Source organism: Gadus chalcogrammus, chromosome 6 (assembly GCF_026213295.1).
Source record: "Gadus chalcogrammus isolate NIFS_2021 chromosome 6, NIFS_Gcha_1.0, whole genome shotgun sequence".
In the NCBI taxonomy this organism is placed as follows: Eukaryota; Metazoa; Chordata; class Actinopteri; order Gadiformes; family Gadidae; genus Gadus; species Gadus chalcogrammus.
The window spans coordinates 18,372,374-18,397,010 of NC_079417.1; the positions used below are offsets into that span (position 1 = coordinate 18,372,374).

A 24,637-nucleotide genomic window follows, 5' to 3' on the forward strand; every position below is an offset into this window, starting at 1 on the left:
GAGTATGTATCACTTAGGCTAAGTAGTAGGCTACTCTTCAGACGTTTAATTATGGCATGGACAAATCAATTAGCTCTTGATGCCATGAATTATATATTAGGCCCACTATCTAAGTGATCTTACGGCTCTGTAGTTTAGGTCACAAAGTACACAATAAGGCCTAAGGGCATGGCTCCCTGGACCTATCCCTAAACATTTATCCTTGAATAAATACTTAATGTTGTTTTACACATTGTCATTGTAATGGTTTTAAAAAATCTGGCTTTATTGTTTGGAATATCATTTACAATATACATGTATACCTTATTTAAATTAGAGCAACACATTTGAGGACATCTGTAACTTCAACCCCAAATAGATTAGGCCTACCTATAGGTCGGAAACATGGCCGAATTAAGTACAATTCCTTCCATAGACATTTCATTCACTGTCAGTTTTGGTGACAATATGTGTGTTTTATTGGTGAACCCTTCCAGAAAAATCCTATATAAGTTCTTATCATAGGCTAAGGTTTATTACGCATGTCATGGGAATTAAAACAAGTAGGAAGCTCAAGTCGGAAAACATAATTTGGCATACAATGTAGGCCACCGATAACATCTCCTAAATTGTGGTAATAAACCCCGGGCTATTTTCATCCGTTTACGACGTTGACAATATGAACTTATGAATAGGCTACTCGACTAGAATTTTCTTTAACATACAGCAGGGGGCAGTCTACGTCCATTTGTGTGTCAATAATAGATCCATTGCAAACCAAGAATATAGTTCATAAGCAACGCCATTGAATTGGAATAGACCCAATTAAAATATTTATTTACGGAAGGCAGGTTTTGTATCAGTGCTGGTGTAAATACATACATGTAAAACAGAATGAAACGCCATATTCAAAAGGTTCTGTCTAGCCTTCATTTACAACACACGCGCACACACACACACACACACACACACACACACACACACACACACACACACACACACACACACACACACACACACACACACACACACACACACACACACACACACACACACACACACACACACACACACACACACACACACAAATGCAAGTGCATATAAAATAACTCACAAACAATGACTTAAAGAAAAGAGACCAAAAGCTTTTCCCACAGAGCAACTGTGTTTAGCTTCATTGGGAAAATGGATTATCTTGGATTCCATTTCATGCTAAAGGTAATATGCATAGAACATTTTCAACTTATAAAATAAAGCTTTAATTACAGATAAAAATTAACATCATATGTTAATTTAAGAAATGAGCTGGTACGATTGCATGTGAAATGAAAAAGGTAAATGAGTCATCCTACATTTTGAAAATGACGAAAGTTCTGTAATATGTTAACCCTTCACAGCTAAGTCTGACTACACTACAGAGGGAAGATAGTTTCAGGTAGTGGACGCCTTGCTGTAAGTTCTTCTTAAATACTGAAATGTTGTGACCTTCCGACTTTAGGAAGCCGGGGAAACAAAACCAGAACCGTACACAAAGTCACCTGCAGGTTGCAGCCATGCACCAAGAGTCAACGCACCGCCCGTCACACCGTCGTCTCACTCTTCCACAAGCCGCTTTTCATCCCCACCGAGCTCTGCGATTGGTCCGTGCCACTGGTGTCCTTCTCCTGGTGCTCTGGCACCCCTGAGTTCTTGAGCGTGCCGTTGGGGGCCGGGGCGGGGCCCGGCACCGCCACGCACACGCTGTTGAGGGGGTAGGAGCAGCGCTTGGTCTCTCGCTCAGCGGTGGCGGTGGCGGCAGCGGCCAGTTTTAAGTTGTCCCTGCTAGCGCAGCGTCTCTGGGCGCCCTGCGGGGCCGCCCTGCTGGCCCCGGCGGGCGGGAGGGGGAAGGGCTTGCGGCTGCCGCTGCTGCCCCCGTCGCTGCCCTCCGAGGGGCTGGTGGCCAGCGGCTCCCCCACCGGCCGCCCGTTGGTCAGCAGGCCAGCCTGGTTCTCCGAGAGGCTGTGGTGGACGCTGCCGTTCTCGCTCGTGGCGTGTTTGTGGACACCGTGAGAGGAGTTCAAGTTCTCCAGACCCGTGGGTCCCAGGGCGCCCAGGCTGCCTCCGCCGCCCGCCCTCAGGGCTTTGAGACGGTAGTGCCCCCTGCCTTCTCCCCGGTGGTGGTAATGGCTGCTCCCCTGTTTAGTTCTGCTACTCACCTTCCTCCTCTGGGGATGCACCGGCGCCATCGAGGCTATGATGGGCAGATGGTTGTTGGACGGCTTGGTGACGTTGTCGGTGCTGGCGCCGGGGTGGATGCCGTGGTGGGCGCCCGCGGGGGCGCGGGGGGCATGGTTGGGGTGCTCTTGAGCCACCTGTAGCAGGTTGGTGAGTTTGCAGGGCCCGGGGCCCACGCTGCTGATCCCGCTGGGAGTGGACGAAGACCTGGCGGACGAGGAGTTCTGGGAGTCCCCGGGAGGGTGGCAGCCGATGAACAGTTGGGAGCCCTGATCCGAGGTCTGCACCCCGTTGACGGCGGTGCAGGCCTGCGTGTAGGTGGATGGGACCTGGGGCCGGCGGTAGCCCGGACAGCAGGCGAGCCACGAGGCCTGCACGTCCAGCCGTCGGAAGCAGTGGTGCACCACCAGGAACGCCCCCAAGGTGGTGGCGGCGATCCCGTAGAGACAACTGAACAGCAAGCTGCTGTGGCCGCTCAGCCACATGGCCATGGCCCCACAGCACCACAGGGCCATGAACAGGAAGTGGGTGACCACCAGCACGGAGAACTGGGCCTTAAGGGAGTACTGGTCCTCAGGAGCCGCCACAGGGGTCGTCGGGGCAGCGGCGGAGTCTGTGGAGAGGAGGCTGGTGCTTCCGGACAGGGCGGGCAGGCTCTCGGCCACAGGGGACGAGAGGGGGGTGCCGGTGCATTCTTTGGCCACACGGTGCCTCAAGCGGAAAACAGTACACAAGAAATATATCCAGGTCACCAGCACCACCAGGCCAGCGGGGACAAAGAAGGCCCCCAGGCTTGGGCGCCACACCAGCCAGCAACTGTGGGACAGATGGAGGAATTCATGGCAAAATACTAGAACCTCAAAAGTGTATGCATAAAGAAATATACAAAATGTGCTGTCCCATCACTAAAAAGAAATGCAGTCAGACAGTCAGGGTAAATTGGCAAACTCCCCATGGGCAAGTGGAGGAGGACTTACTAAGGGCGGTTGTCACCATAGTTGTTGACGTTGACAGCTGCAGTGATCCCACAGATGATGAGAGGAACTCCACCAGCTATCAAATAGAACCTAAAGGAACATAAAAAGAAAGACAATAAAGCAAAAGGGAGGCAGTTTGTAGCAACCAGGCAGAGGAGGCTCGATTTGGAATGAATCCAAAAGAAGAAGTTCCACTCCTCCCTTTAGGCCTCCCTACAAAGCCAGGTAAGCCATTAAATCATTTCATTCAGTCACCATGACATGATGGGACGGGCTTGAGACAGCCACAAATAAAAAAACGAAAACAAAAATAAAACTTGTGAAATTTATTGCCTACCCCTTTAACGATGGTAGGGAACAAAAAATGCTTTAAACCAAAGAACGACGAACATGCACTTGTTTTTGAATGGTGCGTATGCACACTGATTTTCGTTCCAAGTTTGTCCGAGCTATTTCCCCTGGATTTCTCTGTGGTTCTCTGTGATCTCAACAGAGCGTCTGTTCCTCCACATTGTGAGCTGATGGAGTGCTGCAGAGGCCAAGCAGGCTGAGCCCAACGGAGGCCCTGATTTACAGCCGTGTGTCTGCTGTGTGGGACGGCACCCATGTGGCTGTGGGGGCGAGACGAGGATGGTGGCTCCGAGCGTCAAGAGGTCAGCTCGACAGTGTGACGATCACAGCTGCAGGGCCATGGGGTCAGTGGGACCAGGGAGGGAATGAGAGAGAGAGAGAGACGGTACAACCACCCCCCTCCCCCTCAACACGGCCCTGCAACGATTTACGACGGGTTCAGACGTTCACATCAGCGCCCAGACCCCTACCCCGAGTTCATAGTGTACATCTGGGCTTGTGGCGTTCTGTGTCTCATGGCACCATTCCACTCCACTACCATTTCCTCTCCAAGGTCTGCCGTAACACAGAGGGGCTTTGGTCGCTGGGCACAACGGCAGCCTTTGATTAGCTTTCATTTTGGGTGGCCTCGCCCGACGCTAGCGTCACAGAAATCTGCCTGAAAGACTGGCCATTGTTCACAGCCAACAGCCAGCTTCTCAACGGGGACTTGAGGAAGGTGGGTCGGATCCATTGTCCGGCTTTGATTGGTCCCACTGACCTGAGCATGGGTCGCTGGGTGGGCGGAACAGAAGGCTCCCCCTCCGGCTGCCGCGGCGTTCTCCACACCGCTTCTTTGTAGAGCACCCTGGCGCTGACTCCGATCCACAGCAGGGTGGACAGCGAGGAGTAATGCAACGCGATGCCGACCTGCACAGAGTACACAGACGCCTGTCAGATACCGTGCTTCAACACCTTGCATCATGAATGAACTGCTCAGACTGTCAGATGGAGGGACTTACCGCCTGGCACACCACCGGGTAGGTGGTCAGGCTAATGCCGCCGGCGTAGATGGCTGTGGTCATGGCCATGTGGAAGCAGGTATTGAGGAGCGTGTGCCAGCTTTTCCGCGATATATATATTGAACTTTGTGGGCAGAGGATATAGGCAGAAATAAACAAACCAATTATGAGATGAGAAGTTAGCGCTAACGTATTTGTGCACAAACACGTGGATTTATAGGCTACCTGTGGTGGAGTATGTGCGTTATGATGATGGTGAATAGGCAAAGGAGGAGCACTGCGGTACACGCATAGACCACCGGGTGGAGTATCCTCACTGAGATAGCCGAGGGGTTTGGAAAGTCTGGCACTTCCTGGTAAAATCACAATGATATTATATGAATATAGAACAAAACATATGGGGATAATCAATGAATTCATGTTTGGTCAGATTTGGTACACTCATGCATCGCACTTGAATCATAGCAGACCGAGTATACATTATGAAATCAACAATACAAAAAGGTCTGCTCTTACTTGTAAAACGGCATAGTTGCTAAGTACGGTGCATCTCAGGGTTGAAGTGCTGCTGTCAGTGTGGACCAGCTGACAGCCATCTTGGCTCCAGCCTCCCTGCTTCTCCAGGCCCGGGAGGCTCCACTGGGCGGCCTCTGGGTCCGTGCCAGGGGACAAGTGGCGCAGGGACACCCATATGGGCTCTGAGTGGTTCCACATGCTGCATCCCTCTGTTTGAGACACAAGGAAACGGTGGATGGTTAGAGAGGCGAAGAACGAGACTAAGATAGTAAGAGAGAGACCGAACAAGACCAAGATAGTAAGAGAGACAGAACGAGACCAAGAAAGTCAGAGAGGGACAAAAAGAGACCAAGATAGTAAGAGAGAGACCGAAGAGACCAAGATAGTAAGAGATAGACAGAAAGAGACCAAGATAGTAAGAGAGAGACAGAAAGAGAACAAGATAGTAAGAGAAAGACAGAAGAGACCATGATAGTAAGAGAGACCAAATGAGGTTAAACATGTGAGTTTGGTGGCATGGCTCCTATGGTTCTTCCAGGAAACAATGCCTTCATGCTTGTATCAGAAGTTTTATTTTGTCTTTCTCAGGGCCATCTCTACTGTGGGCTAAGTACGAGATTCTTCCTCACCGAGGCCTACAAAGATAACAGGCGTGTTGACCGTCCTCCTGCGAAAGTGTTCCCCGATGCCGCTTGAGTTTCCCAGCAGGGGGAAGAAACATCCTGTACGGAACGCCACGAACTGCAGCTTACAGTCGATCGGAGCGTCAGGAGGGAAGAGAGAGGCCGGGAGAGTCACAGAGGCCAGGGCTATGGAATTCTGAAGGACAAGAGGAAGCCACAACACACACAAGCCTTTATAATGATGTTGATACACATTTTTTCCAAGCAGGTGCAGCCTCGTGCTTTTTCATTCGGTTACTAATGGGAAGGTTGTTCATTGCTGACTGGCTGCGGCTGGCTTCTCACCTTCAGGGGAAAATTGGTGAGAGAGGTGTTGTGGGAGCCTGTGGAGCAGCGGAAGGAGAGATCCTGATCATGGTTGTACTCCAACCCATCTGATCCCACGCTGCTTCCTGGGGTTTCCCGCCGCTGGTACGCGGTACAGGTGATGCCGGTGAAGTATTCAGGTCGAATAAAATGGGCCTCCATCACAATGTTTCTCGAAACCTGTTAGGGGTAGAGTAAGAGTGAAATCTAACAGGATTGTATGCACAATTTGTTGTTGGAAAAATGCTGGAAAAAGCATTTTGGAGGTTATAGGTTTTGGGGGTTAGTGTCCTTGGAGGAATGCATACCATGGAGAGGTCTTGGGCGTGGCTGTGGAGCTGAGGCCAGGCCAGCGTTTCCAGTGAGTTGACCAGAGAGCTGCACGCTCTCTTCTCTCTCTGGGCGCTGACCAGGATCTTATCATCCACCTGCATTAGATTACTGCCCATCTCCACCAGAACCTCCGACAGCTGGCAACACAACCGAGAAAACGGATCAGAAATACAATCAACAGCACACCCTCCAACTGTTTAGTATTATCTAAACTCACAATAGGGAAATGAATGTGAAGGCTGTTAAGCTACACTTTAGACGAGTCGCTCACCTCTCGAAGCTGGGTCACGTACTCCATGAACTTCTCCATCATCTGGGCTACGTGAAGAACGGCCACGGGGTCTGTGAACCCTGCAGCCTCCAGGGTATACGACCGCACCTGATGGGCCACCGTCATGGCGTTTGAGGTGTTGATTGGCGTCTGAAAAACAGAAACACCAGGACAATGTCCGGCTTCAGGCAAACCTCAACCTTGCGACAGCGGAGAACAACGTTGACTTGCGAGAGCGGTACTGACCAGGATGACGGTATGCAGCACGCGGGTGATGTGATTAGTGTAGAGGCAGTTTGTGTAGTCGCCCTCCTGCCAATTCCCATCACGGTCACAGTAGCGTAAGGCCTTTTTCTGCTCCCTATCTCCCTCTAAGGGAAGGGAGGGGTTGCGCTGCTGCAGGCAGTACTGGTGGGACATGATGCCTGCAAGGGTTCTCGGCCACCTGGTATTCAAAACAACAAACACCGGTTGAGTAGGAGAACCCTTTAGACCGAATGCTCTGCAGTTTGGGTTATTTGATCCTAATTGAGGAAAGCATAATCAAATTACCTGAACTCTCCTCGGTCGTTATTCACTTTCTCCTCCGGACAGAAGGAGGCACTGTTTTCCAGCACCACTATTTCAACAGTGCGGGAAATGTTGCCCCTCCCAGTAGTCACCACACACTCCCATTCTCCGCTGGCCTCCACATGCACATTAAATAGGATGAGCTCACTGCAGACAGAGGAAACAGAGCGCCGTTTACTCCACCGTCACAGGGTCATGTGTCAGAACCAACCTTCGGACATTCGTCATCTCAGAGTTAACACCGGGCACTGAAAGCGTCAGGGAGACGGGAGCTCACCTGGTGATGAAGGTGCAGTCATGCACTGCACTCTCCTCCAGCTGCACGCCCATCTCAGGATCGGAGGTCACCAGCTGACCGTTGTGGCGCCAGTGCAGGGTGGTGATCTTGTCCACCAGGGCGGCAGTGCAGTGGAAGGGCAGGCGGTCCCCTCTGAAGACCACCTGCCGCTGGGAGGGCAGCAGGGAGAAGGTGTGTGGCTCCAGGGCACCGTCTGGATCACAAAGGGCAACAGGAGGAGGAGGAGGAGGAGGAGGAGGCGCAGGAGTTAAGTTAAATTCTCTGTGGCTTTTCGTTTGGCTGCCGTGTCATTAGCTCAGTCAGAAAGCAGTTACGCGCATGCCGCTTCCCCCATATTGAATGCAGACTGCACTGATTCATAAAGGCAAACCACAGGGTTGGCTGTCAGCAGCCCGCTGCCAGTTTGGGAAATATGTCCCTCTTTAAGCCACGGGAAGAGACTCGCTCTCGAGGAGACTTGAATCTCATTGACCGACTCCCAAAGAAGAAGAAGGGAAAAAGCCTCCCCAGGGGGAGCATGTTGAGAAAATGCGTCTGGGAGTACAAAGTGTGTGTCGTTCAGAAGGCCGCGCTTCTCGGCGAGCGGTGAACCGCCTCATTCATATGCAGTGAGGTCAGAGCGCGGGTCTCACCGCAGTTCAGCTGGTTCTCCCTGAGGCCGTGAAGGGGCTTCCCGTGCAGACTCCTGGGGTAGGCGCACAGCGTCTCGTCCCCCAGACGGGCGGAGCTGGAGCGGAAGAAGCCAGGTACCCAACGCAGTCCGCAGTCACATGACAGGAAGTCCGAGTTGAAGTTCCTGGTGAGAGAAGAGAAGGTTCTCATGGTCGAACGCGAAGAGGAGGAAGGAGTGAACCCCTCCACTTCAGACGCCCTGCGGGATTTCTCCCTGGCAGGCGTCTGCTCAGTTATGGTTTATATTTGAGCTTACTCATCGAATAAAAAATATCATAAAGGAAAACTATGTTCTGTAAAACTGTCTTCACTGCTGCTTTCAAATGCAAACAATCCCTAACTAACGGGAATGTATGAAAACTAAATGACTAATAATGCAGAATAACTCATATTTAGGACCTCATCGGCGGGAAATGTCTGGCTCAATGAATGAAAGTCCTGCCAAACATGTCTCTGTCTTTGCAATATGAGTCATTTAAGTTCACTCATCAGTTGTAGATCTGGATAAGAATGATGTCTGAATATTAAAATGTATGACTCACAATACTTGGGAGGGCTCTTACTTAAGACCTGGAATTAACTTTAAAAAATAACTATAATATAATCTTTCAAATACATTTGAACATTAAGTCGATGTTGTTGTACAAAATACTGTCTGGGGAGATCAAATATTGCGGAAAGTATTGGTATGGCTTTGGTACTCACACTAGTTTAAGAGACGGTAGTTCTTGGAACACACCCGGGTCCAAGGTAGATATTATGTTTCCAGAAAGGTTCCTGTTTAGTACACACAATAACGTCAGAAACCAATCACAAACAGTTGAGGTAATAGCTTTACATGTGCTGTTACGATTAGTCTCTTACAGTTTGGTGAGGTTTGAAAGACCCTGGAACATGTCTGCAGTCACGCACCCGATTCGGTTGTTGGACAGGTCGCTGGTAGGGGACACAAGACAAAGGAAAGGACACTCTTAATGAAATGACTATCACATGATCTCATCGAAAACCGTGTAGTTATAGGAAATAAAGCCATTACAATAGGATCCGAGCCCTGAGAATCCCCAGTCCAATAACACAAGACGTTCTGTGAGTCCAGTACTGCCCAGGGGCCGCACGCCATCACACTTAACATCGCATTCGTCATCCAACGCTAGGGATCGTTAACCAAGTTATCCAAACAGACAGGGAAAACAGAGCACAGAAACCGTTCCCTGGTCACCTTCCCTTAGTTGTCACTTCACAGAGATCTCTGTGTAACCTCGTCCCTGATTAGGTTACAGTGAGCCGCAGCCTGGGGAGGGGTCTGCTGATGTCTATCTATGACCAGAGATGGGACTTGCACTATTGCACCCCTGACGCTACGCAGCTGAGAGCTGTCCAGAGCATGTGTTTATCTCACTCTGTTTGTTTTGAGAAGCCCCAGACCTTCCAGTGAAAACACTGGTAGAGGGAAGGGTGGGGGTTGAGGTGGAGGCGAGGAAGGAGGAGGCAAGCAAGAGTTATGAGGGTGTGTTGGTGATAGGAGTTGAGGGGGGGGGGGGGGGGGGGGGGGGGTGCCTTCCAGACCAAATTATTATTTTCTTAAACACAATGAGCAACATGAGGTTGCCAACTGATGTCCGGTTGCCTTCCATGTGACCAGTAGGACTACACGTCAGCAGCACCCAGCCACACGCCCCAGAGATTTAGTGGAGGATGTGCATGCAGGGCACCCAGAGAAAGCTGCAGAGAAAACCCTTCAGCCCAACAGCCAGGCCATAGCGGTCCACACTAACACCAGAGTCACCAAATAACGCCTGACACCAGTCATGAGTTGTCATAACATTGCACTCTGAATGCACGGGGGTGTGTAAGCCTGCTTCTTTCCCAGACTACTGGGACTTTAAAGAATGTCGATGTTAACCCATACGTTCACCAGAAACTCCTAAAACAAACACACTCTCAATAGTCGTTCCTTTTGTGATGTCCTCACTGAGGAACAATTGCATCCTGGATTCCTGTGTGTTTGTAGCGGTGCTGTGGGCTTATATGGTAGCCGTCTTGGGCGTGAATGGTATGTGAATCATTTTTATTGTCTACTTACAGTTTCCGAAGTTCAGAAAGACCTTGGAAGGCTCCTGGCATAATGGTGCTGATCAAGTTATGTTTGAGGTCCCTGTGGAGACAAAACCAAACAAAGCACACAAACATTAGCTTCATGGAAAGATTCCTCTGAAATGGGCATTGAGCGGGAGGGAAGGTACAAAAAACAGAAAGGCAAACTCTCGACACTGAAACAACATAAAAATCTTTTACAAGTGGGGGAAAATGATGTGGAGTGAAGACATGTGCCAGAGAGATTGTTAAACCAGTGGGACATAGCTTGGTCTCTGCACACAAACTGGAAATCCAACGCCACTGGCCACCTGGTCTTGAGGCTAGCGAAGGCGAGGAATACTTGACCAAAGAAAACAGTGGTGCTACGAGCCACACAGTTCTATCCTTTCAGCACAGTTTCTCCCACTAGAATGTTTTCCAAAGAACAAATATTAATTTCTCTCCAAACATGCTTTGAAGATCTCATTTCACCCACCGTTCTCCCGTCACCCACTTCCCATGCCCTGCTCCCACCCACATGTTGAGTCAGCCAGATGCTCCCCCTCGTCAGTTAACCTGTCCAGCTAATCTGTCCAGCTAACCTTCCTCAGCTAACCTGTCCAGTTAATCTGTCACGCTAACCTTCCTCAGCTTACCTTTCCAGCTAACCTTTGCCAGCTAACCTGTCCAGCTAACCCACATCAGCTAACCTTTCCAGCTAACCTTCATCAGCTAACCTGTCCAGCTAACCTGTCCAGCTAACATTCACACATTCAACAAATTGGCGAGGTGTGATACAAGGTCGCAGACGGTCAGGAGATGATGGTCATCGACAGGGCATGAGGGCCACACGGGTTTAGAGCAGGATCTGGGATCCTACAGCAAGACGGAAAAAAAGCGATTGTTCTCAGGGTGCTGTTTACAAGGGCTCAAACAGACACACCTTTGTTTACAAACACTGCAATTCTGCCTTCATCATTGCGCTTTTACCCATCATGCATCTCTGGACGACATAGCCTCAACGTTTTCTTGTGGTTCCCCCCTTTTTCACCAAACCACCATCCCTAGTTGATATGCTCCCCGTACAGCCTCCCCCTAGAGGCTCCTCTGGTGTACAACAGATGAGCCGATCAAGTGTGGAGCAGCACTAGAGTGCTTTCAGATAATGGCTTTCCAGTAAAAACAAAACGCCCGGTAAGTCTGGGGGATTCTGCAGATCGGGGGGGGATTTTGGTTGTTGGCCGGAACGTGCTGGAGCCGAATTCAGACACGAGCTGTCATCAGCCAAGTCCAGATTGGAGCTGGATGATAGGTTGTAACGATAGAGCGAAGCTAAGGTTGGCTCTGCACCAGACGGCTGAGGTCTGATGTGTTTGTCTCCGAGCTGACCGCCTTGAACAATACAGGCTGTCTGCGTGATGGCTCCACGCACACACAAACACACACACACGCAAGGGCACGCATGCAAGCACGCACGCACGCACACACACACACACACACACGCACGCAAGCAAACACACACTCAAACATAAGCACACACGCACGCGTGCAGACATGTACACACACACAGACAAACACAAATGAATATTATATAGCAATTCAATTTCTATTTCTCTCCTTTCTTCTCATGTCTAGGGAGAACGTTTCAGAGCCAAGCCATTAAGATACGGAGGCAGACGGAGGACTTTGAGTGGAGATTAATCCTGAGGATAGTAAAATCAGAGCGGTAATGTCTGCAGCGCTCAGGGTAACTGGAACACTGAACTCAGCTTTCAGGGAGCTGGGCTCAGGAAAGAGTCCTGGTTAAAAAACTGTGCTGGACCTTGAGTGGGGGTTGAGTCACAAGGGGGGGAGATGGCTATCTGTCAAGCTTATCTTTACTCTTGGATAGCACACTTGGTTATGTGTCAGACTCTGATTTGGCTTGGTTGAAGGTTTAGACCCTGGCATGTTTTTAGGACACATACTTAGTATGTGCTGCATATGGGGCCCAAGGGGGGCCATTCATAGGCTAAGCTTTTTCTCTATTGCCCCTCTAAGCGAGCATGCATTAGTGGGTGTGGCCGTAGCTGTGTCAGATTTGTTGACCGTCGCAGCAAGAGAACAATGAGGCGGTTTCCAGTCTGCATGTCTCGGGGTTAATTAGAGCGCCGCTGAAAGGTGGGGCACTGCCCACCGTTTCCTTTCTCTGGACTTTTCTATATTCATCTCTTTCATGCACACACATAGACACAAATGGACATACACACATATAGACACACACACACACACACACACACACACACACACACACACACACACACACACACACACACACACACACACACACACACACACACATATACAGGGCGTACATGCACACACTCCCAAACACTCTCACACACACAACCACACACACACAAACACACACAAACACACACACACACACACACACACACCCACACACACCCACACTCACATACACACAAAAGACACATACACAGACATAAATTCCTCTCTCTCTAACACACACACACACACACACACACACACACACACACACACACACACACACACACACACACACACACACACACACACACACACACACACACACACACACACACACACACACACACGCACACAAATACACAGACACCCACATACATTCCTCTCTCAGTAACACACACACAGACACACACACAGGCTAATGACTTACAGCACATTCTACAATGGACCACAGGCACAGTGGAATAGTTTAATACTCACACACTCACACACACTATACAAACACACTCAATCAAACGTCAACTCCATCAACCACAGAACTTAAAAATAAACAAACTCTGTCCCAGGCGCCATATGTAAATCTTGGGAACTAAGTCACAGATATAGTTTGTTATTAAAAAAATTAGGCTTTATGCCGGGTTTGTGTGTGTGTTTTACTTTAAAGTTAGATAAAATCCCGATCAACCGCAAATACATTCCTCCAATCAAATCTGTTTGTGTGTATGTGTGTGTATGAGTGTGTGTGTGTGCATGCATGCTTGCGTGCAAGTGTGAGCTTGGTTGTGTTTTTTTGCGTGGGTGCGTGTGTGTGGGTTTGTGTGTGCCAATACAGAAGACCAGCTTCAACCTCTGATAGAGGTCTCTTATCGCCAGGTTTGGGAATGTGGAGGAAGGTCAGCAGGAGGGCTTCGGCCCTCACAGGTACCCCCCGCACGGGCCAAGCCACCCAGATATCCCTCAAAGGTGTACTCTGAGGAACCTTTAAATGGCCCTACTCACACCAATGTGTTCAGGCAGCAGGTGTTGGGCTTCGATTGCTCTCAGACACTCTCTTCAGTAGCGTTGGGTTGTTGGGAGAACATTCATTCCCTCATACTCCTCTTCTTAGTGTCAAAGCCATCACCACAGAAGTTTCCCCTCATGCTGTTTATGTTGTCTCTGGGATGGGGATATGACACCAACTCAGCTCCTAGCCAGCGCAAGGGTGGCTGGGAACTGAGTTGGTGAATCCCAGAGACCACATGAGCAGTCCATGAGGTCACCCCTTTGTCTGCTTCCCCTATCACCAGGGCCCATACAACAGGGCCCTAATACCAGGGCCCGTGGAAAAGGTCTGCCATTGAAGACTCTCCTTTTTTAAACGTCCCTTCTCCGCCGTGCCTTCCTGATCAATGGGTCCAGTCCAGTGCCGCTCTGAAGAGTCATCTCTATGTGGGATGGGAGGGTGGAGGTGGTGGGTGGGGGGCCCATCCAGGAGCACCTGGTCTCCATGCAGGCGGGGCGGGCGGCCGCAGTGGGCTTGGAGGGGCAGCGAGAGGGCCCTAATGAAGACACTGGCCCAGGGGCTCCAGAGCTGGAGTGCTCCTTTATCAAGAGCACAGTGGCAGGCCTCTGGAGTGCTCCGTGGACATTGTTCAGGCCCTGGCCCTCGGGGAGGGCCCGCAGTGGACCAGGGGAACCAGGGAACGGCCGCTCATTATCGCAGCACTATAGCACCAAGAATTTCCTGTTTCAAAAATGTGTGTTTTAAGGCTTCTGCCAATTCCAGTTTGTGGCCCTGGGCTTGGACACACACACATGCAGAAACACGCATATGAACGCACACATGCGCGCACACACACACACACACACACACATGCACATACACACGCATGTAGAAACACACACACAAGTACGCACACACGCACACTCACACACACACACAAACACACACATACACTTAAACACACACACACACATGCACCCACAGAAGCTTGCAGAAACGCACACATGAACGCACACAGACACACACAGACACACACACACACACACACACACACACACACACACACACACACACACACACACACACACACACACACACACACACACACACACACACACACACACACACACACACACACACAAAGGGACACGTGTATATTTTCTGGGTTGGTTCTCTTTGGATGAAACGCTGGGTTCAAGAAGGAAAGTGAGCTGCTCCGTCGTGGTTTACTGGCACCTGAGTTCCTGACAGGGGTCAACAGAGACCGTTTTTGTGCCGCGTGTCATTTCCTGTCTGGTTGGCGTCGCTCACACAGAGGCCCTCGCTCGTTTATTTTTACAGTTTCCTTTTTCTCCCTCCTTTACGAGCTGCTTTTCCCCCGCGGGGAGGGGCAGGTGGGTTCGGAGAGGCTGGCCAGCGAGCAGAATGGGCCTGTGTAGGGCCCCTGAGAGCCCACCTCCCCTACTCCACAACACACGCTCACAATGGGAGCTCTGTAGCGCAGTCCCAGAACCCCCCCCCCCCCCCTCCTCGCAAAACAGGAAACCATGATCTGCTGAGCGCTTGTTTTCTCTACTAATTTCCTGCTTTTCCTGCTGCCCCCTTCCCAAGATTATTTTCTTTATTTTCTCTTTCTGGTTCCTCTCAGATTGGACGCCTAATCTAGTGTGTTTCCATCCAACATCATCTCCCCCTCATCTGGAGACCAGTTGCCTCGGACCAACGGTTTGGCTCCCGCACACGTGGAGATATAGTTCTAGCGTTTGTGTGAGATATAAATACGGGCTATAAAACCTCCAACGCGTTCAACTCGAGTGTTTGATGCAGCAGCTCCGCTCTGAGGCAGCAGGAAGTTGCCCTCCGTTGGCCTCGCAGCAACATCTCAGCCCAGGGCCCTGGGTCACAGCGCTGGAGTCACACTCACCCTGACCGTGGAGCCAATGGTTCTTAATCAAGGGGTGTACAGTACAGGAATAGCAATATACACACACTTTCTCATGTGAAGTGTAACATTTCCTAAGTTGATTACATGTTTCTATAGTGCGCTTCAATAGGAGCTGGGGATGATCTCTGCCAAGGATCCTTCAGCAACCACAAGGCGCTATTGACTCTGACTCTGGCTTTGTGGAAGCAGCTGGGGTAGGGGACGGGGCCCGGGACAGGGCCGCGCCGGGCCCCCACACCGGGGCCACCGCGGCTGCGTTTTTGATTGCATGAGCGGCGCGTGAAATGCAGCGTGCACAGAAGTCAAATCTAATGGGGCTCACTTTGGCGGCATCGAGATCACTTCAGAGATGGGCCGTCAGACGAGTGATGGTTGTTTATCGCAGGAGGAAAAGGGGGCTCCAGTGTTCATTGGCTGCGCTTCACACACGTTTGTTCACACACGCATGGATATTATTTCTATGGAACATTTTGAAAAATGAGACCTTCTGACAGGAGCTGAAATAATGGGTAAGTGTTCAGCCTTGAGTTGAACTCCTAACTTGTAGCCAGGAGAAGCAGGGGTTGAAGCAGAGAGGGAGTGGAGCTTCACGGAGACACTATGCATGGAAGAGAACATTATGCATGGAAAGCGCTAGCACAGGAATAAAAATGTACAAGAAAAAAAAGCCATTGAAAGCGTATCAAGTTTTCGCCAAATGCGAATGCAAGCTCTTTCTACACATGTGTGTGTGTATAAAAAGCTTGGGTTCGGTAATGGGCTTATGAGAAGGTTTGCTCGCCGTTTGAACAAACCCCCACAGCCACGAACGAGCTAAGTTTGCAATCCAAACACTCCCCGTTCCTCCTAGGTTTATCTCAAAGTCACATCTGGAGTCTATCAACTCCGCTGCCCCCAACCCCCCACATTTCTGTTTCCACTAGCAGCACGCTTAACCCCTTCCTCACCTCCTCCACCCTCCGTGTCATGCTCTCTCATTAGCTAACCGTCGCTAACCCCAGAGAGAAGCTGGCGCAGGGCAAACACACGCTAACAACACAAACGCTCATCTGAGGGACGCAGAGCGGGGAGAGGATCCAGGTCTGGTGTCTGGTGCCTGTGTGGAGCCCCCACAGCTGGACCTGCACCCTGTGTCAGGTTTGGAGACGTTTGTGGAGGAGGAGAAAGGGGAGGAGGGGGAGGAGCAGAAGGAGGAGGAGGAGGAGGAGGAGGAGGAGGAGGAGGAGGAGGAGGAGGATAGAGTGGGCCCACCACAATCTGGATCCTTGTCCTGCCCTGAGCGGTCTAGACAGCCAGGCTTCCACCAGAGTCACCTCCGCTTATTTACAGCGCCGGCGTTTACATGCAATTACCCAGCCCACTGGTACTGTACCCCGCTGGTCGGGGTCGTTTGCTGAGCCTCAGTGGAAAGAGTGTTCATCTCGCATCAAGGCAAACAACCTCTGCTTTATATAGCAACTCAAACTACACGTCTCCCCCTTCACCCCCTCTCTCATTCTTTCCCTCCCTTTTTTATATCTTGCATTACCAACGATCAGATCACATTAATCCATCTCACTGCCTCTGTGGTACAAAGCGTTGAGGGCGGCCTGTTTCCTTAGCATGAGTTCTGAAAAGCCAGGTACCATGTTAAGGTCTGTTTGAGCATGCAAATTACCCTCAAAGTGGAACTTCCTGCCTGCGGAACTTCCTGTCTGAAGGTTTGTGTAAGATTTATAGTGATTCGATTTAAACAGGATTTGTTTTTATTTTCCTGGAAATTAACCTTATAACAGATTAAAAAATACATAGATATATTTATTTATTTAACGCAAACATCAACGGAAGAAATAAAGCTGAATGATTGCGTTTTCATGCCCCATACATCGGAGGTTACAAGACAAACATCCGTACATTTTGGTCACAAGACAAAAAACCTAAGGAACTATTTCTAGCCCTTGAATGGAGTTGCTTCAGGAAGGCAGGAAGTGAGTGTGATTGTGTTATTGTGGTCGTTCACCTATAGCGCTGAGAAAAGGATCGGCCATTTCGGACAGACACACACACACGCACACACTGTAGACATCAGGTCCGGTGTCTTGTTGACCAAGTCTATCAGGCGGCCAATATCTGCATCTACCGGCCTCAAGCCTCTCAAATCTCCACCTCTCTAGCACTATCCACTGTAGTATTCTGATCCCTTGGCCCCCCCTCTCTCGCTCCCTGTCTGTCTCTCTGTCTCCCTCTGTCTATCTGTCTCTCTCTGTCTCTCAGTCTCCCGGTCTTCCTCTGTATGTCTGTCTCTCTCTATCTCTCTCTCTCCTTTTGTCTCTCTCTCTCTGTCTGTCTCTCTGTCTCTCTGTCTGTCTCTCTGTCTCTCTGTTTCCCTCTCTCTCTCTCTCTCTCTCTCTCTTTCTCTCTCTCTCTCCCTCGCTCCCTCCATCTCTCCCTCTCCCTGTAGGGTGAACAGCCCTGGTAATGAGGGCCCCTTGTGCCCAGCTTGTCCCGTGTCCCATGGTGCAGTGGGGCCCAGTCGGACAAGAGGCAGAGCGCCTCGGCTCTGTTTTGCTCATTATTCTCATTACATCGCCTCAAATCAGCGGAGGACGGGCTGCTGGGAGCTGTCCTCTGCTCATAAAGGGCCAAGCTTGTTAGCGGGCCAGCCTCGTTAGGGCCCGCCGCATCACGTCCAATCAGAAAGGGTGTACGTGCTTTTGGAAGAAACCCAATCGGTAGGCATGTACAGTTGTAGTCTTGCTGTATGTTTGGGTGTGTGTGTGTGTGTGTGTGTGTGTGTGTGTGTGTGTGTGTGTGTGTGTGTGTGTGTGTGTGTGTCTTTGTGTGTGTGTTTCTGTGTGTGAGTCTGGGTGTGTGTGTGTGTGTTTGTGGGATAGTGTTGACTCAAGTGTCTGTGCTCCTAAATGTATGCGATACTGTTAAAAAGACAGAAAGCTGTGAGGAGATAGACAAGGCTTCTTCTAACGAATGAGTGGATGACTGAGTGACATCATACCCCCCCTCACTGTATACACATTGATGTTCTGGGCGCGAGAGGGGTCTGATCTGCATCTGACATGGCCCAGCTTTGGTCTGGAAAGGGGAAGATTAGGGCTCCTGATAACAGCGTTGTTTGGATGAAGAGGAGAAACCACAGAGGTCAGCAGGGTTCAGGAGCCAGGCTAGCCACTCCACTGAACTCCATGTAGGACACTGATAAGAGAAGCTGCGTTGTGCCGTCATAAGGTTTGAAAAGTCAAAGAGGATCCTTTAGAAGCATCCCATTCTGAGGTAAAAAATAATCGAATCTGTGGTGTTGGTTCCCACCTTTAAGGTCGTCAGAACGCAGCCTGCCAGAGCAGCAGAGGTGCGAATGACCTGGGAAACCCGGACAACCTGGAAGTCTGCAGTGACCAAACTTTGGTCTGAACCGCAAAACACAGAGAAAGGTAGACATGACCTCACTAAGCTCCCTCTGTAGCCAGGTATGATTCCATGGTGCAGCGTTTCACCCCTGAACCCGACCCAAAGGACCGGGCCAAGATCTAAATGCAGCTGTTAGTGGGGCGGGCCTTCTTTATAAAGAGCTGCAAAAACACAGTAGTCCAGTAAAAGGCATGACAAACAGGGCTAAATTGCTCCTCTGCACTTGGGTGGTTTGGCAGGTTGTGAAGGCAGCAGTGGCTCAGAGGAGAGGCTTGTCCCAATGAAAGGGCCGACTGTGCAGCCTGCTGCCTGTCTGGCCTGAGGGAGGAGGGCTGCCCGATGAGGCTTATCCCGATGTAGCTACTACTATCACACTGATTTACCTCTAGCTAGTGTGTTTGTGGGTGTGTGCGTGTGTGTGTGTGTGCGTGTGTGTGTGTGCGTGTGTGTGTGTGTGCGTGTGTGTGTGTGCGTTTGTGTGTGTGTGTATGTGTGTGTGTGTGTGTGTGTGTGTGTGTGTGTGTGTGTGTGTGTGTGTGTGTGTGTGTGTGTGTGTGTGTGTGTGTGTGTGTGTGTTTGTTATACTTTGTGATATAATACATGCATATATATTGCAAAGCAATTGTGCTATGGTACCTTTATGTATGTGTATTGCTTCATGCATGCAATGTTTATAAAACAACTCAATAAGGTATATAGGCAGTAGGGCTGACGAGTACATATTTTATTTTTTCAGTATTAATAACATATCAAATTAGCATTTACTTATTTTGTTGTAAAGGCTATTCTTACCTCATGAATATTCAACAAACACTAGTCCAAAATACCACAATAATTTAGGATATGTCACTCAAACTACAATGATCATTTTGCATATTTACTTGTACCATTGAATTATCAACAAGGGCATTTTGAATAGTGGAAATTTGTATTTCGATGTCTAAAACCTAATTCTGACTATTAAAGGAACGATAGATATGTCAATGATATTTGCATACATCTTCTGTGGATTTCCGACGTATGAAATGACATTCTTACAAGTCACATTTCCATGCAGACTATCAAACAGGATATCACTATTTTAATTTTGACTAGTCAGAATTTATTATTAGATATCTACAATTCCATTTCTGATATCTGTAATGTGATAACAATTGTAGATATCCACAATAAACATTACCACTAGTAAGAAGTTAATTGTTGAAATGAATAGAAAGTCAATAGTAAAAGTGGCTTGGAATTCTAGCAAAAATGAATTGTTTATACCTAAACTTGCAATCCCCCCTAGTGATTAAAGGTGCCTTTCTATGGAAGGGTCAGCCAAACTCCCTGCTCCGAACCGCTCCAGCAGTGATGGCCACGGCGAGGTGGAGAACGCAACGGCACGGAGAGGGAGAGTCTGAATGGAGCTGGGGCCTCCTACAGACGGGCGGGTGGGGCTGACCGTGCAGTAATCCCCTGTTGTGTGTTTACTCAGCGCTGGTGGGCCGACCTTTGATTACAGCCCTGACCACAGCCTGTGAGGAACTGTCCGCCGCTGCAGATGACAAGCACACGCAGCAACACGCTGGAAACAGTGAGCAGGCCTGAGCCGTGACGAGGACACGCGGATGGGGGGAAAACAACAACAGAAACAACAGGCAGAGGAGCAACGCTTTACACACAAGAGTCAAACACACAGCAACCAAGAGAGAGTTTGTTGGTGGCTTTCCGCCTGGGCCAGCCTGGACCATGACATAGGCAATTATGCTATGAGGCTTACGATGTGTACCTCGGTAAAATGGGTCACGATAACATCAACAACCTTAACATCAATCATAGTGGATCACTGCAGAGCATGGCAAAGCATGAGCAGGATGGTGAGAACTCCACTTGGCTCACCAGGGGCAAACGCGTATAAAAACAGCAACTTCAGCAAACGAAGGCTCTTGTTTTCCCACACCCTGTCTGGTCCTGTAGGTAGGCACCAACAACATCACAAGTGGGAAAATTACCTTATTTTATTTCCTCTAACATTTTTTTCGAAAGGCTTGTTAACTTCATGGGTGGCGGCTGGAGAAGGGGGGCATGTGGAACTAATATCCATAGAGAGCAGTCTACTCCCATCTCTCTCTCTCTGTCTCTCTCTCCCAGACATCTACAGTGGGCTGTCTGAAGGCGTAATGAAGAGGAAACTCACCAACACCATTATGTTGGGGGGGGGGGGGGGGGAGGGGATGGGCGTTGACTTGGTGGAACGTCAGACTTTTCAAAGCAAGGATGTTTGGAATCCCGAGCGCTGGCTGGCTCACCATGCTAGCACCAAGCGATATAAGCTTCCTGTGCTAATCTGCTAAAATAAGACACAGGCGGTGTTGAGGTGTTATTGAGAGCTTTCGATCTCTTGAGATAACGGATAATTCTCTTCCTGAGAGCACTTGGGCATTCAGGTTTATTGCTTTGGCAGAATAAACACAGAGACAACTACATGTTTTTTATGAAGCGGCCGTCTGACATGTTCTGTTTCTGAACTCCAATTGCGGCCGAGCTCTCATTCCTCACGGTGACAAGTCACCTTCTCCTCCTCCCGGTCGCGACTGAACCATTTTCCAGGAACCCTTCCAATAGATTTGCAGCTTTTCAGCTCGGCGCTAGGAGTGTTGTACATTCACATTACCCAACACATTCTTAAGCACATCACTCTCCCTAACTCTAAACACACGCACACACACACACATACACACACACACGCACACACACAGAGACACACACACACACAGACACACATACACACACACACACACACACACACACACACACACACACACACACACACACACACACACACACACACACACACACACACACACACACACACAAACACACACACACACACACACACACACACACACACACACACACACACACACACACACACACAGACACACATAGCACGCAGAGTTAATGTCTGCTGGCCTGTCTGGGGCCACAGACAGAGCTTGCAACATCCGCACATGTACGGACACACGCACGCACACAGACACTCACACACATCTTCTGCCAGAGATTCTTCTTATCTTGTCTAGTGAATTGGGGGCTTCCCAGTTAATGATGGATCGAGGCGTAATGATGCGATCCCCTCCACATAACTGTGGGATAGCCCATCGTAAGTGTGTTATCACGGCAGACGCACCGCATGCACATTTCCATGGAAGGTGTGTTTTGATGGGCACGTTCCCAAGATCCTCCTGGGCCCTCTCTCCCTCCAAGGAGCCCCAGAGCCTGGCCCTGGTTCAAGCATACTACCGGGAAACCAACCCTGGTGTTCCAGCCCATAATATAAGAATGGAGGGAATAAGGAGGGAGTGGAGGGAGTGAATGGGGGTGGGTGGAGGGGGGTACTTACAGTTTCTCCAAAGCATAAAGTCCGCTGAAGGATCCATTTCTCAAATTCCGGATTTTGTTGTGGCTCAGAATTCTGCAAAAGGAAAAGAAATGCAGCTTCAGAAATCAATGGCTGGGATTTAGGTTGAACAAAGCATGGCTGTGCTTAGGGACTGTACTACTGTTTACCATGAAGATAGATATAATACACCGTCCAATACAAATAAAAAGCAGACTATAAAGTGGAACCCTGTTCCTACAATGAAGGGTTTTATAACAGTAAGGGCGTTGGTCCAGCCGCAGAAATATCAAATATTATTCAACCCCAGCTGACCACGATCACAATGGTTCGACCATTGGCATAAAATAAAGTGAGTAAAAAATACAGTTTCTTTAAATACACATAGGTCCGTGCTTGAAAATATAAAGAACATCAATGCACACAAAAAACAGCACATTATTATCAAAATAAGACTGAGGATGTAAGCTATTTTAAATCGGCATTCAGGAAGGGCACGAGTTTAAAACGACATTCTTAGAGTCTGTCGAAGTACGAAGAGGAGAGTGCTTGGCCGTGCAGGCACACATGAGATAAGCCTTGGTACGGGACGTTCAGACTGTTTCCAATTAATGCTAAACACTAACTAGCAGATCTAGATTAGGGCGGGCTAGGGCGCGGATGCTGCAATCACGATAGCCATTTTGGATCTTTGTTTTCACATCAAAGGGACACAACGTCTGCATCAAAGCAAAAAGGTTGTCCCGAGATGTCAATTTAAGTCACTCCCTGTGGGCAAATCCTTTGGCCCGCACCGAGCTCTTATCAGACCAGACTTGGAGGACGCTCAAAGGCACGGACGCACACTGCACGCCGGGCCGAGTTTTCCCCAAAGCAATACAGCGTCCTGGGAAGCAGCACTATTTACAGTCCTAATGGACGCTCCGAGGGGACCGGTCCGGAGAGGCTTCACTGGGGAACCACTCTGTTAGTTTAACATTCCTCAGTCCACTTCCCCTTCCTTCTGTGCATGATACACACACGCCTATGCAAATGTCCCCAATGCTTTTTGCTGGTGTGTAACGTTGCGCGAACACACACACACACACACACACACACACACACACACACACACACACACACACACACACACACACACACACACACACACACACACACACACACACACACACACACACACACACTCAAACACACACACACACACACACACACACACACACACACACACACACACACACACACACACACACACACACACACACACACACACGGCTCCCTTCGGGTGCTGGTTGTGGCCGGTAGTGTGCAGTGTTCCCCGTGTCCTTTTATGAAACATTGTGCCTGTCAGGTGAGTTTATGAATCAGTGTGTTCTGATCTCTGGTATCCCGCACGGCACGCATGCAGGGGCCCTCATAACACACATTCACACATACACACACACACCCCTTCCCCCATCTCACCTTTCTGGACATTGTCCTACCCCCTCCCCCTCCAGAGCCTAATGAGCTGTTGGTGAGATGTAATGTGTCCTTAATGGAGTGGGTCTGGTTAGTGTGTGTGTGTGTGTGTGTGTGTGTGTGTGTGTGTGTGTGTGTGTGTGTGTGTGTGTGTGTGTGTGTGTGTGTGTGTGTGTGTGTGTGTGTGTGTGTGTGTGTGTGTGTGTGTGTGTGTGTGTGTGTGTGTGTGTGTGTGTGGGTATGTGTGTGTGTGTGTGTGTGTGTGTGTGTGTGTGTGTATATGTGTGTAAAGGGAAGGGGTTCTAACTGTGAGATTTATAGATTCAGCAGCAACGCCCCCCCCCCCCCCAGCTTCCTGCCACATCAATAAAAATACAACCTCTAACTCTGCTACTTCCAAGACATCTAATGACTATTTTAATCACCCAGTCTGGTATACAACCCCCCCGCCCCCCAATTATTGTATACAGTGCATAATACACACTCAATCTATAAAAACTTTATCGACAAATCCTCGCTCTTCAGCTCTAAGACTTCATCGTACACCTCGACTCCAGGTGTTTGTGCTGAAGGTCACCGGAGGTCAGCCTGACCTCGCTCCCGTTGAACCCCGACTTTCAGAACCCCGAGAGTGGCCCGACCAATCAGAGCTAGGGCAGGAGGTTTGAGCTCATAACAAAGAAAGGAGCACAGCGCCAGAATCCATAAACAACGGCGACGCCCAGGGAAAGTGGAGCAATCAGGAGCGTTTTATCTGAAATAGAGCGACTAACGACGTCAGATGACGGATGGAAATTTGCGCCTATTTTCTAAGAGGAGGCCGCTTTGCCTCAAGTTGCTCTTTGAAGACCACGCCTACATGAGGAACTAAATGACGGCCTGACTCTCATCAGCCAGCGCTGAGCCGTCCACTGGTTGACTGGTGGTTCAGTGGGACAAGACTAAGAGAG

At 49.6% G+C, this 24,637-nt stretch overlaps 1 protein-coding gene across 1 annotated transcript in view; it reads right to left on the reverse strand.

The window, feature by feature from the left end:
* Positions 1–237: 237 nt before the first annotated feature.
* The window catches only part of adgra2 (adhesion G protein-coupled receptor A2), a 41,979-nt gene continuing 17,579 nt past the window's right edge, over positions 238–24,637 (reverse strand). The window contains exons 2-19 of the mRNA XM_056591544.1: positions 22,233–22,304; positions 10,255–10,326; positions 9,036–9,107; positions 8,877–8,948; positions 8,132–8,295; positions 7,479–7,692; positions 7,184–7,348; positions 6,878–7,076; positions 6,632–6,781; positions 6,336–6,497; positions 6,007–6,207; positions 5,668–5,857; positions 5,039–5,247; positions 4,748–4,875; positions 4,523–4,646; positions 4,282–4,430; positions 3,171–3,260; positions 238–3,009 (exon numbers count right to left, since the gene is read on the reverse strand). Coding sequence (XP_056447519.1) covers positions 1,560–3,009; positions 3,171–3,260; positions 4,282–4,430; positions 4,523–4,646; positions 4,748–4,875; positions 5,039–5,247; positions 5,668–5,857; positions 6,007–6,207; positions 6,336–6,497; positions 6,632–6,781; positions 6,878–7,076; positions 7,184–7,348; positions 7,479–7,692; positions 8,132–8,295; positions 8,877–8,948; positions 9,036–9,107; positions 10,255–10,326; positions 22,233–22,304 — 3,883 coding nt within the window. The 3' untranslated portion in view covers positions 238–1,559. The remainder of the gene's footprint in view (positions 3,010–3,170; positions 3,261–4,281; positions 4,431–4,522; positions 4,647–4,747; positions 4,876–5,038; positions 5,248–5,667; positions 5,858–6,006; positions 6,208–6,335; positions 6,498–6,631; positions 6,782–6,877; positions 7,077–7,183; positions 7,349–7,478; positions 7,693–8,131; positions 8,296–8,876; positions 8,949–9,035; positions 9,108–10,254; positions 10,327–22,232; positions 22,305–24,637) is intronic.